Source organism: Schistocerca serialis, chromosome 2 (assembly GCF_023864345.2).
Source record: "Schistocerca serialis cubense isolate TAMUIC-IGC-003099 chromosome 2, iqSchSeri2.2, whole genome shotgun sequence".
In the NCBI taxonomy this organism is placed as follows: Eukaryota; Metazoa; Arthropoda; class Insecta; order Orthoptera; family Acrididae; genus Schistocerca; species Schistocerca serialis.
Genome location: NC_064639.1, coordinates 388,340,760 through 388,356,510, shown reverse-complemented (window position 1 = coordinate 388,356,510; position 15,751 = coordinate 388,340,760). Strand labels below are relative to the sequence as shown.

The 15,751-nt window shown below is 36.0% G+C and overlaps 1 protein-coding gene across 11 annotated transcripts in view; it reads left to right on the top strand.

Annotated features, from left to right (window-relative positions):
* LOC126457214 (mitogen-activated protein kinase kinase kinase kinase 5) overlaps positions 1-15,751 on the top strand; it is a 313,638-nt gene that overhangs the window by 65,893 nt on the left and 231,994 nt on the right. For all 11 annotated transcript variants that reach the window (XM_050093332.1, XM_050093331.1, XM_050093328.1 and 8 more), the window contains exon 4: positions 9,961-10,064. In XM_050093332.1, coding sequence (XP_049949289.1) covers positions 9,961-10,064 — 104 coding nt within the window. The remainder of the gene's footprint in view (positions 1-9,960; positions 10,065-15,751) is intronic.

Here is a 15,751-nt window from a genome sequence, read left to right as displayed (position 1 = left end):
TCCCATAATGCCGCACCATACATTAACCCGCCAAGGTTGCTGATGTTCCACTTTTCGCAGCCATTGTGGATTTTCCGTTGCCCAGTAGTGCATATTATGCCGGTTTACGTTACCACTGTTCGTGAATGATGCTTCGTCGCTAAGTAGAATGCGTGCAAAAAATCTGTCACTGTCCCATAATTTCTCTTTTGCCCAGTGGCAGAACTGTACACGATGTTCAAAGTCATCGCCATGCAATTCCTGGTGCATAGAAATATGGTACGGGTGCAATCGATGTTGATGTAGCATTCTCAACACCGACGTTTTTGAGATACCCGATTCTCGCGCAATTTGTCTGCTGCTGATGTGCAGATTAGCCGCGACAGCAGTTAAAACACCTACTTGGGCATCATCATTTGTTGCAGGTTGTGGTTGACATTTCACATGTGGCTGAACACTTCCTGTTTCCTTAAATAACATAACTATCCGGAGAACGGTCCGGACACTTGGATGATGTTGTCCAGGATACCGAGCAGCGTACATAGCACACGCCCGTTGGGCATTTTGATCGCAATAGCCATATGTCAACATGATATCAACCTTTTCCGCAATTGGTAAACGGTCCATTTTAACACGGGTAATGTATAATGAAGCAAATACCGTCCGCACTAGCGGAATGTTACATGATACCACATACTTATACATTTGTGACTATCTATCACAAAGTGAAAAAAGTGGTCCGACTAAAATATTCGTATTTCTTTACATACTACATGACTATGTAATAAAAAATGGGGGTTCCTATTTTTAAAAAAACGCAGTTGATAACTGTTTGACCTATGGCAGCGCCATCTAGTGGGCCAACCCTAGCGCCATCTGGTTTCCCCCTTTAAGCTAGACAAGTTTCGTTGTTTGTAGTTTTTTTCGTTTGATGGTTACTTTGTGAGATGTTGGGCCCGATCACTATCAATGAACCACCCTATATATTTTGTGATTTAGGACTCTCTTTTTGGCATAGATAGACGTGATTTCGTTGTTTAACTAAGTTATTGAGATATTTGTTTTATTTTTTATGCACTGGCAGAACTGTTTTTAACCTGTACATTAATATGTTTAGTTATTATATTATTTATTAAGTGACCAAATGATGTCTGTTCTTTTGGGCATGTCCGAAACAACACACACCATTTGGAATCCGCAACTGTGATACATATTGTGTAAATTGAAGGTGGAGGGGGCAGAAAGGAAAGAAAAGACAGGGAAACATTGATATTATGTGGTCTACAGATGCCGTTAAACTTTGTATGTTGGACAGTTTTGTGTAGGTTGAGATGTATCCTTGTAAACTTCATGTCGAGGTCACTTGGAAATGCCTGATAGGGTGTCCATAATATGTTTGTTTACATGGCCATCTACTGCAGCAGCTGTTAAAATATATTATTATTGGTTTCTTCGCCTCTATTTACAAAGGATTTTCTGTGGTCATTCTGAAAATATGAATATGTATGTATGTACAGTTTTTTTGTTACAGATCGTAAATAGTATTTCTTTATAAAACTGGCGTGCAGTTTACTTATAGTGTTTCTGCCTCTTGTTACATGTCCCATAAAAGATTAACAACATTTGCAGATCAAGTATTATTATAGCTATATATGTTAATGTGAAAATACTGTTTTTATCAGTAACAATATACGAAGGTATGTATTTCCAGAATGACCACAGGGGATATACTTTGTAAATAAAAGCAAAACGTATCTGGTGTAAAATTCTCTTTAATTGTAGTAACCTAAGATGGAGAAACCAACAATTACTGATTTTAACAGTAGCTGTGAGAGATTGCTGTGCAGATGAACATATGTTACAGGTCAGAAAGGAACCTTGTCTTCAGGTTTTAGGATGGGCCCCAATCGCAGTTGAGTAGGCTGTGGACACTTCTGAGGACTGAGAAGAGAACATTGCTTATGAAATAAATATTGGTGCATTTAAACACATTTCATGGTAAAGTGCTGACAACTGGATGTGACAGTCACTGTAAAAAGCATAAAAAACCAAGAACTTTGACCACTATGGAGAGAGAAGAGTCTCTCTCTATTGAGGTATAAGGTTTATCACTGCCAGCAACTAACATCATGGTTAATAAATTTTTCTATTTATTTTTTATGTAACACCACAAACTCCCACAATAATTATAACAAGCAAAAATTCACCATATCCTGCCATATTAACATACAATCAGAGCAATGGCCTCTGCCATTTCCTTTCGAATTTCATTGATGCGCACACACATGCATCTGTATTATTCCTGTTAGTCATTGATGTGTGTATCTATTCTACCTGTAGCCACTATTGTGCCGCATATTGTTACGTAACAAGGTAACAAACCTTATACCTTGCTGAAGGGAGACTCTTCTCTCTCTCTCTCTCTCTCTCTCTCTCTCTCTCTCTCTCTCTCTCTCCATAGTGGTCAAAGTACTTGATTTTTTATGCCTTTTACAGTGACTGTCACATTAAGTTGCCAGCACTTTACCATGAAATGTACTCAAGTGCACCAATATTTATTTCATAAGTAATATTCTCTTCTCAGTCCACAGAAGTGTCCACAGCCTACTCTATTGTAAATCATTCAAATGAGCCTAGTAGCAATGAGGAAAGACTTTCAAGTCATTTACAAAATTCTTTATTTGTCTGGAAACTGTAACGGATGACCTTGCACCATATTACATAGAATATTTTCAGTGATCTGAAAGCTTTCATGGAAACCCATTGCAGGCATTTGATAAAATATTTCCAATAAATCCATAGTGAGAAAGTGTAACAGTTTGATCTAAAGTGCTAAGTGTACACGTGAAACTAATAGGGCAGTCATGACGTAGGGTCATTCCATGTCAAGTCACCCAGGCCTTGACACCAACCATGTCAGATTTTGATGAAACTTGGTACAATTACTTCTTTTATCATCCTGAAAGCACCTGTAAAATTTTTTTGCTCTATCTCTTATAGTTTTTTTTAAATAAATTTTTAAAGTTTTTAGATTTGGCGTTGTTTCAGCAGTCGGAAATCGTAACTTAAACGTGTCCTCACAACTAAAAAAATTTGTATGTTAAAGAATACTCAAGATATCAGTATGAAATTTTGGAATAAGTTTGTGTATTATATCTAAATGTTAAAAAAATTACCATAAAGATATATTAAAATCTTCCAAATGAAAAAAAAATTACAAGTAGTTGTTGGTTTTTTTTGTTTTTTTTTTGTTTAGTTTTACAAAAACTGCAATATCTAGAGTCTCAGACCTGATAGGAAGCTCAAATTTATTTTAAAATACTCTTAATTGTATAGGCTATTACATAAATGAAAAATTGTTGGCTTTTTAACCTGTTCAATAGTTATCTAATTTTTTAAATAATATTAATTATAATTTAAAAATAAAAAGTACCAAGTGACTTAGACACCAAAAATAAGTTTTTGTCTTCTTGGAGTAACAATGTATGCTTGGATTTTGTTTTGTTATCCCTGTGTTTTGAAGTAAAAAATTATTACAGTGTTAAATAGTGCTTGGATAGTATTTTATTAAGTTTATTCGAACTTTCAGTAAGTACTGTTACTTAGTTTACAGAGATTCTTTTCCAATATCCTATAAAAGTAACCAGAACAGTAATCAGACCAAAAGTGAAATCAGTATGTCAGATATTCAAACCTGTAGTGTAGGGTTATTTAAAAAATCTGACTGTTTCCAAACAACCTACAAAACTACAAAAAAGTTACATCCGGTACCTGAATTGAGTGAGGAAGAAAAAAATTTGATCCACTTACTATCTGGAATTAATCTGTGTGAATTTAAGAATATATGTTCACACCACAGCTACTACTTTTTAAATGTTTTTGAAAAGTATCAAACAACATGTGTAGTCCCACTAAAAAAAAAACACAAAAAGCCCATCAAAAGTCGTTGAGAAGTGTAGGCTTGGATCTTTCTAAACAATTACGGACAAAAAATAGTAGCATAAAACCTGGACAAAAGCTTTGCTCAACATGCCGTAACTTTTGTGAGGAAAAATTAAGAGTTGAAGTCAATGAAAGTGAAACAGATGATGAAGTCATGGTTGAATTAGAATCATTGGAATCCAGAAATGAATCCCTCGTACAAACAAACATTGCTCTTGATAATTTAGGTTTAACACCGATAAAGCTTCATGGCTTGCCAGAACAAAGTAAAGGGTCTTATTTTAAAAGGAAGGTTAGTAGTATTGAAAAGACTGCAAAAAAGGCGGTTTCAAAAGCATTAAAATATGATGCACCAAGTTCTGATGATGACGAAGAAGATACAAGTGTGGTTGAGAAAGCAAAGGATTTTGATGTAATGATTTCTCTTATGAAAGAGAAGATGTCATCTGTTGGAGGTCTAGAAAAATCCAGATTCTGACCTTGGCTCCAGATTCTTGGAGTCGAAATAAAGTGATGAAAGAATTGAATGTAAGTGAGTACATGGTGCAACAAGCTAGAAAGCTAAAATCTGAAAAGGGTATTTTGGAAACTCCTGGTCCAAAAAAAGGTAAAACTCTTTCTGAAAATACAGTAAGATTTGTAACAGATTTTTATGAAAAGGATGAAAGTTCCAGAGTGCTACCTGGAACAAAAGACAAAGTAAGTGTTCAAAAAAATGTGTACATGCAAAAAAGACTCATTTTGTGTAACTTGAGATAACTCTATTATTCTTTCAAATGGGATAATCGCGAGGTAGAAGTAGGATTTTCAAAATTTTGTTTCTTGAGACCTAAATGGTGTATCCTTGCTGGTGCTGCAGGCGCACACACACTATGTGTATACAGTATCCACCAGAATGTTAAACTATTATTGGATGCTGTGAAAATTGAATAATCTTATAAAGACCTAATTAAGATGCTTGTGTGCAACACGGAAAACCAAAACTGCATGCTACATCATTGCGACAGCTGTCCTGCAAATGCTGCACTAACTGAGTACTTAATTGAAAAGCTAAGTGAAGATTATGATTTAGAAGAAGAAATTGTAATCATTCAGTGGGTTAACACAGACAGGGCAGAAATGATCAAACAGTCTATCAGTGTTGAAGACTACATTTCTTTATTGGTTAGGTCATTGGAAAAGCTCACCCCATACTTGTTTATAGCAAAATCCCAATCAGCAGCCTTTAAAAGATTGAAAGAAGACCCACCACCCAAAACAGCAATTATTGTGATGGATTTCAGTGAAAATTATTCCTTTGTTATACAAAATGAGATCCAAAGTTACCACTGGATTAGAGGTGGTTGTACTCTACACCCAGTTGGAGTTTTCCTAGGAAATGAGGTAAACAATGTTTTTGTTACCAACAACTGTTTTATTAGTGATGACCAAGAACATGACACTGGTTTTGTTAACTTTGTACCAAAAGAAATTACAAAGTGGCTGTCATTACATCATACAGACATTGTCTCAGTTCACTACTTTACAGATGGTTGTGCTGGGCAGTACAAAAATAGAAACAGTTTTAAAAATTTGACTGAACGCTTGAGAGACCTTAATTTGAAGGCCCAACACTCTTTTTTTGCAACAAGTCATGGGAAGTCAATTTGTGATGGCCTAGGAGGAACTATTAAAAGAATTTTAAGGAAAGCCAGTCTACAGCTTTCAGATGAAGAACAAATAATGACAGCAATCGATGTGTACAAGTTTTGTGAAAAAAAATATTGAAAACATTCATTTTCACTTTATTGTCAAAAAAGAAGCTGATTTGCTATGGTTAAAACTAGAAAAACGTTTTTTCAGCAACCCGAACCATTCCTGGAACAAGAAGTTTTCATAACTTCAAACCACTTCCAACAAACAACCTTGAAATTAGAAGGACTACAGATAGTGTAAAACCCTCGTTAGTCTTTTCTTTCCATTCTTCTTCTGATTGTGTTCGTGTTGAACCATGCAAGTCATGATGGTAACTGGTACTTTGGACACGTAAAAACAATATTCAATGATGAAGAAGATGCAGAAATTCTATTTCTACATCCTTCAGGACCAGCTGCATCTTTTATTGGCCTGAAAGAGAAGATTCTTGCATAGTGCCTTTGGAGCACATAGTCTGTATAGTAGACGCACCTCAAACAAGCGGCACTGGAAGAATGTATTACTTCAAAAAAGACTGTATCAAAAGAACTGAAAGCTCTTGGATGAAGTGGAAAAACAGTTTGAATCAGCATTAATGTTTATTAAAAAGACAAAATTACTCAAAAAATTCAATGTTTCAAGCAATCAGTTGGGTTATATGTAAGTGTTGTAAGAACGCTATCTTTGTACATAATTCTAATGTAATCTACTATAATTAATAAACATGTTAAAAAGCCATCATTATTTTTGTTTTGTCAAGTAGCCTATATGTTTAAGAGTAAATTAAAACAAATTTGAGCATTCTATCAGGTCTGAGACTCTAGATATTGCAATTCTTATAAAACAAAACATCCGTTAAAAAAAAGAAAAATATATATATATATATATATATATATATTTTCATAGAAAATATTAATATATTTTAATAGTATCATTTTTATCTTCAAATAGGTATAATAAATAAACTTGCTGCAAAAATTCATGATGTTATCTAAAAGAGTTTTTAAGATAAGCAATTTTAAAGTTTTGAATACAAATTAAATTTACCATTTCCAAAGGTTCGGAAAACGCAAAACATAAAAACTTTAAAAATTTATAAAAAAAAAACTATAAGAGATACAGCAAAAAAAATTTGCAGGTGTTGTCAGGATGGTATTAGAACCATTTGAGCCGAATTTCATGAAAATCTAAGGAGGTGGGTGTAAAATTTATTTTTTATTGGGTGATTTGATATGGAATGACCCCGTATTCATTGAGCAAACCTAAAATTTATAAACGGTCATTGTGTGGGCTATCAAATGCTTCTGTTATGCAAAAAACCTAAAAACTGTCTTATTTTTAGTTGTCAGCTCACTCCTCTATATGCTAATAAGTTTGTGGCATCATAGAAATACAAAAATTCAGGTCATTGTATCAAAAGGAAAATTTACCTGGGGTAACGAAAAGATTTTATGAGACATAGTTGCTGCCCAGTATGTGCCAACAGGAGGCGAAACACTCAGTTATGCAGATAAGTACATTTGAAATGCACACAGTACTTTAATGTTTGGAATATTAGTTCTTTCCTTGGAGAGGAGAGAGGGATAGATTATGAAGGTAAAAAGGAAAGGCATGTCAGTCAGACCCCAGGATGAGAAAAAAAGTACTGTCTGCAGGTGAGAATAATGTGCACGACAGGAATGTGGCTACGAGTGGGTTGGTGTTACCTATACACAATAGTATGCACTGTTCCAAAAACATTTTCATGAACCCAACAACATGTAAATCATATCTGTGGTTGACTTGAAGAGATCCAAATGACGTAAATGTATAAAAACACGTCACGTCATTATTCCACTGATACTTCTGAAATAATGTTGTTCAAATTCTCTCTTTATGTACATGGTATCAGTAATTGCTATATCAGTAATCCATTAATATTGGTACTGTGTATGCAACTACTATCATGTGTTTTTGCGTTATGAAACACTTGTAATTTTATTCTGTTAAAATATTGCCAATGGTTGGATTTTATCATCTATTTGTGCTTTTAATGTGGATATATGTGCATTTTTGTTTCACTTGAATTTTCCCCTTAAGCAGCTACCTGTAAATAAATAAAAAAAATAGTAAAAAAAGAAAGAAACTATGAGACCATAACCAGTGAACAATGACACACAACAAACAACTGTCACATCTACAAGGAAGGCAATATTTTTTGGACATTTAATAACACACTTCAAGGCGGGTGTGGGGCAGAAGACAGCCAGGGAAGGACTGTTTCCCCATTCCCTCCACCTCACTCCTTGCAAGAATTCTTCTCAGCTGCCTACTGTACATCGCTGTGTATCCATCTCACTTCCCTGAGGAGTGAACTAATAGTTCGAAAGTTAGGATACTTTGTGTAATTGTATATGTATTTGTAGGTAGAGCTGAATAGTTCATCTCTCGTAAATACTGGCCAGCAATCATATCTCATATTTTTTTTTTTTTTTTTTTTTTTTAAAAAAATGCAGGGAGTGGTGTTTCTTCCTACAACCACACAGTGACTGACACAGCAGAAAAAACTGTGATGTAAAAACTATTTCCCGCAGAAGCTCAAATCACCTGTTTTAGTGATTAGAATATTGTCTACAGCTAGCACCAGTTATATGCTGAAATTTACTTACTATCTGTTCATTTATTCTTTTAAGTCATGCGAGATAGTATCAGGAACAAATTAGAAAGTGTATTTTTAGCCAAAAAGTAAGAATTACGCATGTGGCTTATACTTGATGCAAATTAATTTATCTCGTTTGACCTTTAATGAACTGGAGGTTCTTACACATACATCACAGTGCATGTATTCACTAATGAGATGCATGATCCATGGTACGAACTTGTTAAAAAAGATTAGAACCATGCATTCAGTGTGCACAATTTAGCGGAACAATGCCCACGTTTTCAAAGGGAATTCTAAAGGTTCTCAGCCTAACAGAAGTGGCAGTAATGCGACCGTAATGTTATGATCTTTGGAAAGCAAGTCTCCTTAGATGGCATTCTGTATAGGCTTAGAGACACACATCTAGTTTTTGCTTGTAGCAATTGTGTAAGCAGTCAACTGTAATAGATACAGGATGTCCCAGGAGGAATGGTCAAATATAACAGGTATGACAGGAGTGACAATTCGAAGCAAAAAGTTTAGTAAACACGGGCATTAAAATGCATACCTTAATTTTTTGGGCTTCACTGTCGGCTGTCGTCCGACATTATGATTTGCCACTATGGTCAGATGATGTCCGACACATTTCGAGTATTGTGCTATAAATAATATATGAGAAGAATGCAATGAGTAGAAAAATTAAATTGGAAAGAGATAAGAGGTATGAGCCCTTCTTTATCTCGATGCTGTGAAACAAATCTCTCCCACCGTAAGCTCTTTGGTTTCCACATTTTGAGAGGAGGCAATACGAATCAAAACAAGAAAAAATTGCTCTGAAACTCATACCTTAAGAGCTATGAGAACTCGTTCAGCAGAATAGATAGTTTCACAGTTGTAAAGATGAACAAGTGCTCCTTGCTCGTAAGGTACAAATTTTGGAGTCCATGTTAACTGCACTTTTTTCCTTGTTTTGATCGATACTATCACTTCCAAAAATAAAGAAAGCAAAGAGCTCGGAGTAGAAGAGACTTGTCGCACAGTATCGAAGATGTAGTAGTGCTCATAGCTCTTAAGGTATGCATTTTAGAGCCTATGTTTAGCAAACAATTTGCTTCGAATGATCATTCCTATCATATCTGTGAAAATTGACCATTCATCTTGGGACATCCTGTATAATGAAAAACAGATAAAATTTATTTACTAACTGTGATGAAAGTTCATCATCTTTGAAGGAATTAACTATGAAAAAGGAGTTGGATTTGAAGTGAAAGGATTCTTCCCCTTCATTTTCAATGCTTAAAAAGTGGACTCCTAAATTTAAGAACATACAAGAAGCCATTGAAGATGGGGATTGAGATTTGGCAAAAAATTGCAGGGTGTATTGACGCATAACAGTGGAGGTATGTGTGCTTATTGAACCACACACACACACACACACACACACACACACACACACGTGGTCCAGGCCACCTACATTGTTCTGAAACTGTAGCTGCATCCCAACTATGCCTGTAAGCCACTCAGTGCCTCATCTGTACAGTGAGTGGTTAGTCCTTCCATTATCTGAAATTTGTATGAAAGTCAATGAAAAAAGCAGTGAAAGATAAAACAAAAAACAGTAACTAACTCATTGGCCTGAGCTACACATAGGGCATTTCTAAGAATATTGCTCTACCATTTATTTCATGTTTTCTTGAAGTACTGTCATGTATGTTGAATTAATAATGTTATAAATGCCTTCTTAGTTACAGGGCCACTTACTGAACAGCAGATAGCATATATGTGCAGAGAAACCTTACATGGTCTTGCTTACCTGCACAGCATGGGAAAAATGCATAGAGATATTAAGGTATTATTTTAATTGTATTTTAAGTTAATGAAAACCTGTTTGGATTATTATGTAACACTAAATTGAAATTTATTCATACTTTATTAACAGTATTATCAAAAGGGTATATTGCTTCTCACCATATAGAGGAGACATTGAATATCAAAGAAGCACAATAAAAGACTGCTATACATTTTAGCTTTCAGCCTAAAGACCTTCTTCTTGACTCAGTTGGCCACATCGGCCAGAGACAGTAGTCATTGCGTGCGAGTTGTGCTTGTGTGAATGTGGCTGTTTTTTCAGTTCAGTAGAATGCCTTGTAACTGAAAGTTAAAATGTATAGCAGTCTTTTCATTGTGCCTGTCTGTGACTCAGCGTCTCCTCTGTACTAAGAATGTTTTAGTTCAGCTTTGGAACTCACACTCTTGTTCAGAGCAGGTGCATGCACCAAAACATACATCCACTTCCACACCTGCATCCCCCTTCCCACCACATACACATTTTCATATTTGCTGAGTCCCTTGTGTTTCATTCAGAATTGTCCATTGTCATATTTACTTCTACTAACAATTTGCTGTTTCTGTTTCTCCTTCTGCCTAACGTTCTGTTTACTGTTTTGAATTTTACCTAGCATGCAAGAGTAAATGAAACTTAGAACCATGAAAATTCCATAATTGCTAGAAACCTCATAGGTTTGTATTAAAATACTGGGTATATAAATTGAAGAAGACATAGCCAGTTATTAAACTCTTCCAGATAGTCAGGCCTGGTAAAGCACATTCCTGGAAACCGAAAGGTCATGGGATTGAATCTCAGTCGGTCCACGGAATACTTCTGTCTGCACATAACCAAGCATTCACCTCACAGGGATGTGAAGATTTGTAATGAATGACATGTGGTTCAGAATCCACATTAAACTGTTGGTCCCCTTTCCCCAGTAGGTATTTAGGTGAGGGGCATCCAAGTTACCAAAGTGGTGTCCAATAGAAACACAAGCACCAGGTCTGTGAGCCACACAGAATTAATAATATTATCTTCAAGATAACGAATAATTTCTGGAAGTCATTTTAGAACTCTTAGATGGACTCAAGTTTCGTTCACCAAGACACAGTCAGCCATTGAATATCAGTTTAAGACACAAGATAAGCTTGAAATTGCACAATGTAGTAACCTTGCAAATATTAATTCAGTAGTTCTTCAGTTGATTAATTACTAAAATCAAAATGAATATTGTATTGCATAGAAGTATATTGATGCCATTTATTTTCATATGTGTATTTGCTGCACTATGAGTTGTCCTCTCTGAAAGTTAGTGCTGGCCAGCCCATATGTCTTTTTTTCTAAAACTCAACTCTACGATGGGAGAAAACCCTCGTTTGAATGCAGTGTGCTGTTTCAGCAGTGATGGTGTTTTTTTTAAAGCAGGCCAGTGTATATCTAAATTCATAGCAACACATAAAAATAACTACGTCTGTAGATGATTAATGAATTAGTCTCACAGGTATAAGGATATGTATGTTTTTCAGTTGAATCTAATAATTCTCTTGGATGTAGAATAATTTTACATTTGGCCATATCGGCAATATACTTATTAAGACTGTATTTGTTACAAAATTTTCATCTGCCTAGAAGACTGCAGCCGCCCTGGGAGTGTATGCTATTTATTTATTCAGGGGTTATCTAAAATGATAAAGACCTGTTATTTTAAAACAGTGTAATTAAATATCTCAAATATACACACACCTGGAATTCATAAGTGTGTTTTTACAAGGATGAGACAGGTGGTCGGCCGTGGCCTTACTGAAGGAACTAGCTCAGCATTTTCCTGAACTGATTTAGAAAACCCCTCGAGAAACTTAATTCGGGATGACTGGATAGAACAAACTCCATCCTCTTGAATATGAGGTTAGTGTCTTAACAAATGCACCACCTTATTTGGTTGGTCCCTATTGTATGATGTTCTATTGACTGTACACAGTTTACACAGGATAACTTAGTACATAAAACAAAGTCATATGCTATGGACACTGCTGGTGACTCCAGGACCACAAATATTTTGCTATGTCTCTTGCACTTCCTGAGGTTGCGTCCCCCATTGACGAGTGAGATGTTGAGTTCAGGAGGCTGACAAAGCATTACTATCGTGCCTATAGATCTTGGCACTTTTTTAAAAAAAAGTTACATTGTGATCATGTACTGTAAAGTGACAATATGTGCTGTAGTTCCTTCATTATTAACCCTTTCTCTGAGTCTTGTAAGTAATCTTCAATTGCACAGTATGCATTACTTAAGAAGTTTATGTGAGCTGTATTTCTAAATAGATGTATTTTAGTAATTGTTTTACAATTGTATTCGCTGATAGAAAATACTGTTTAGAGATTTGTTTTGTTTTTCCTTGGTAAATGTAAGTCCTGTCTAGCTTTGGTTCAATGATTATGTATAAAACTATTCGTGACGTACTAGTTTTTTTTCCTGATGTGTGAACAACAGATTGGTAGATGCACTCACATGGTGCATGCAGGAGTGACAGCTCTCAAAGTGGCAGTACATCTGTTTCCTTAAGGTTTTAAGTGAGTGAAAATATTTGGACATCACAGTTATTGTGCTTCTTTTTACCAGAGGCTTTTTAATGTATCCGGTTCATAATACAAATTTAATTGTGAGGACATTTCTTCAAGCAGTGGTTTCAGAAGGTACATATGCTGCATTGCACAATGTTTCTGTGTGAATATTGCAAGGTGGTATCCAATAGGTTCTGAAATTTGAATTGTGTGTGCAAATAATTACAAGTATACTGAAAAACTGTTATGTGTCTCCCCATGTATTAGAAGAAGGAACAGAAGGACTGAGGAACAGATTTTAATGATCAGCTGTCCACCATTCGCTAAACAGAATGAAAGGACTGAGGAATGACTTCTAAGGAACAGTTGTTCACCATTCACTTCAGGTCAATCTCATCTGTCTTTGTATCATTTGGCTGGTCTCATCCATTTTTGCATGGTCACTCATTCTTCGTTTCAACTCAACAGTTCTTTGTTTTGCTGTAGTTCCTTTCGGTCATTGCTTTCTCCCATTCTTGTTCATTTTCAAACCATTTCAAAATCCCAACTTCCAGCTTTTTGTATACATTGTTGAGTGACCACAATCAGTAATTCATAACTTGTTATAATTGTATATTAAATTAAAACAAGAAGTATTGAGTTGCTGAAACTGGTTTTTTGGTGTGCTAGTGTGTGTTTTTGAAAACAAAGTGCCTATGATTTCCACTTTCGCTTTCACAAATAATATTTATCTATAGCAGTGGTTAAGTTCACGTATTTAAATGTTCTACGAGTTGTTAAAAAAATAATTTTTTAAACTGAAAGTGTATGATTTTATCACTGTAGTTCCCTGTCCTATTTTCACTTTTCAGCTTTTGGGGCACATTGGGTAATCCTTTGAAGGGAATAAATGGCAGTCAGACTATCTGCAGTCCGTTGTGATTTGTTTCTTTCGTTAAAGACACAAACTTTTTTAGTTTGAACTTTGAAAATATCTGATCTCATTTGAGTTCAAAATATTTGTGATATTTATCTAACAAGGGGACCTTCTGGACTGATCTGTCCTTTTAGATTTTGTTTGCACTTATAGGACTGTAAGGTCTGTGTGCGGACATGTAATATGAAAGTTTCAAAACTGTGAAGTCTCTCGTTCGACTCTCACTTATAGTAACTGTATTTTTTACTTAAATTCTATATTTATTAACAAATGGAAATGTGAATGAACAAATATTTTATTATAGCTTTTAATAAAAAGTGACATCTTTTTATATTCAAGTACTACTTGTACAAAAAATAAACTAAATTTTGATATAGGCATATGAAGTGCTTTATTATAAATGGAAAATGTTATATATCTCAGTAATACTATTCAGTCTCTATAAAGAAAAAAGTATTTTTATATCTTCTTTGATATTTCACACTTTTGCACCAAATTTTAATTTATTATTTTATTCATGGCAGTAATTTTCAGCAACTGTAGTATATATTTTTCAGAATAAACTTCAATTGTTAGTTCCTTACTGCTGACACAACAGCTTGACATATACATATATGCGATGCAGTTACTGCAGTGTGTCAATCTGTGTTTATAGTAATCACATACAATATGTACATTTTTGGGCCTATCATGACATCGTGCTACTATAAAGAAGATATAGACATCTGCTTGACCAATACTGAGTAAGTTTGTGCAATATACCAGGTTATCAAAAAGTCAGTATAAATTCGAAAACTGACTACATAACGGAATAATGTAGATAGAGAGGTACAAATTGACACACGTGCTTGGAATGACATGGGGTTTTATTAGAACCAAAAAAATACTAAAGTTCAAAAAATGTCCGACAGATGGCACTTCATCTGATCAGAATAGCAATAATTAGCATAACAAAGCAAGACAAAGCAAAGATGATGATCTTTACAGTAAATGCTCAATATGTCCACTGTCATTCCTCAACAATAGCGCTAGTCGAGGAATAATGTTGTGAACAGCAATGTAAAGCATGTCCGGAGTTATGGTGAGGCATTGGCGTCGGATGTTGTCTTTCAGCATCCCTAGAGATGTCAGTCGATCACAATACACTTGCGACTTCAGGTGACCCCAAAGCCAATAATCGCACAGACTGAGGTCTAGGGACATGGGAGGCCAAGCATGACGAAAGTGGCGGCTGAGCACACGATCATCACCAAACAAAGCATGCAAGAGATCTTTCACGCGTCAAGCAATATGGGGTGGAGCGCCATCCTGCATAAACACCGTACATTCCAGCAGGTGTTTATCAGCCAGGCTGGGGATGATGCAATTCTGTAACATATCGGTGTACCTCTCACCCGTCACGGTAGCAGTTACAAAACCAGAATCACGCATTTCCTCGAAGAAAAAAAGGCCCGATAACGGTAAATGTGGTAAATCCAACCCATACTGTGACTTTCTCGTCGTGCAATGGAGTTTCCATGACAGTTTTAGGATTTCAGTAGCCCAAATTCTGCAGTTGTGGGCGTTGACAGACCCTCAGAGCGTGAAATGAGCTTCGTCGGTCCACAACACATTACTCAACCAATTGTCATCTTCCGCCATCTTTTGAAATGCCCACACCGCAAATGCCCTCCGCTTCACTAAATCACCAGGTAACAGTTCATAATGCCGATGGATTTTGTACGGATAGCATCGGAGGGTACACCTAAGTGCTAACCAAATAGTAGTGTATGGAATGCCGGTGCGACGTGCGACTACACGAGCGCTGACTTCCCCGTGCATTGACGAACCCGCTACAGTCTCCATTTCTTCCTGAACTATGTCAGCAGTATTACGCCTTGTGCTCAGTCGGCCACTACGTGGTCTATCGTCTAAACAACCTGTGGCTTCGAACTTCGAAATCAATCTCGCCACAGCTGCATTTGTCAACGGACCTTTACCCATTCGAATCCCCTTCCTATGGTGATAGGATCATAACGCTGAACTAGCACATTCCCCATTCTGATAATACAGCTTCACTAAAAGTGCCTTTTCAGGTGACGTCAACATGCTGCGACTGCTGGCACATCTGATTCTCTCCCTCATTACAGCTCCTTTTATACACGATTGTCATGTGCAGTCACTGACATTTTGCTGTCCAGCGCCATCTGTCGGACATTTTGTGAATATCCCCCCCCCCCCCCCCCCCCCCC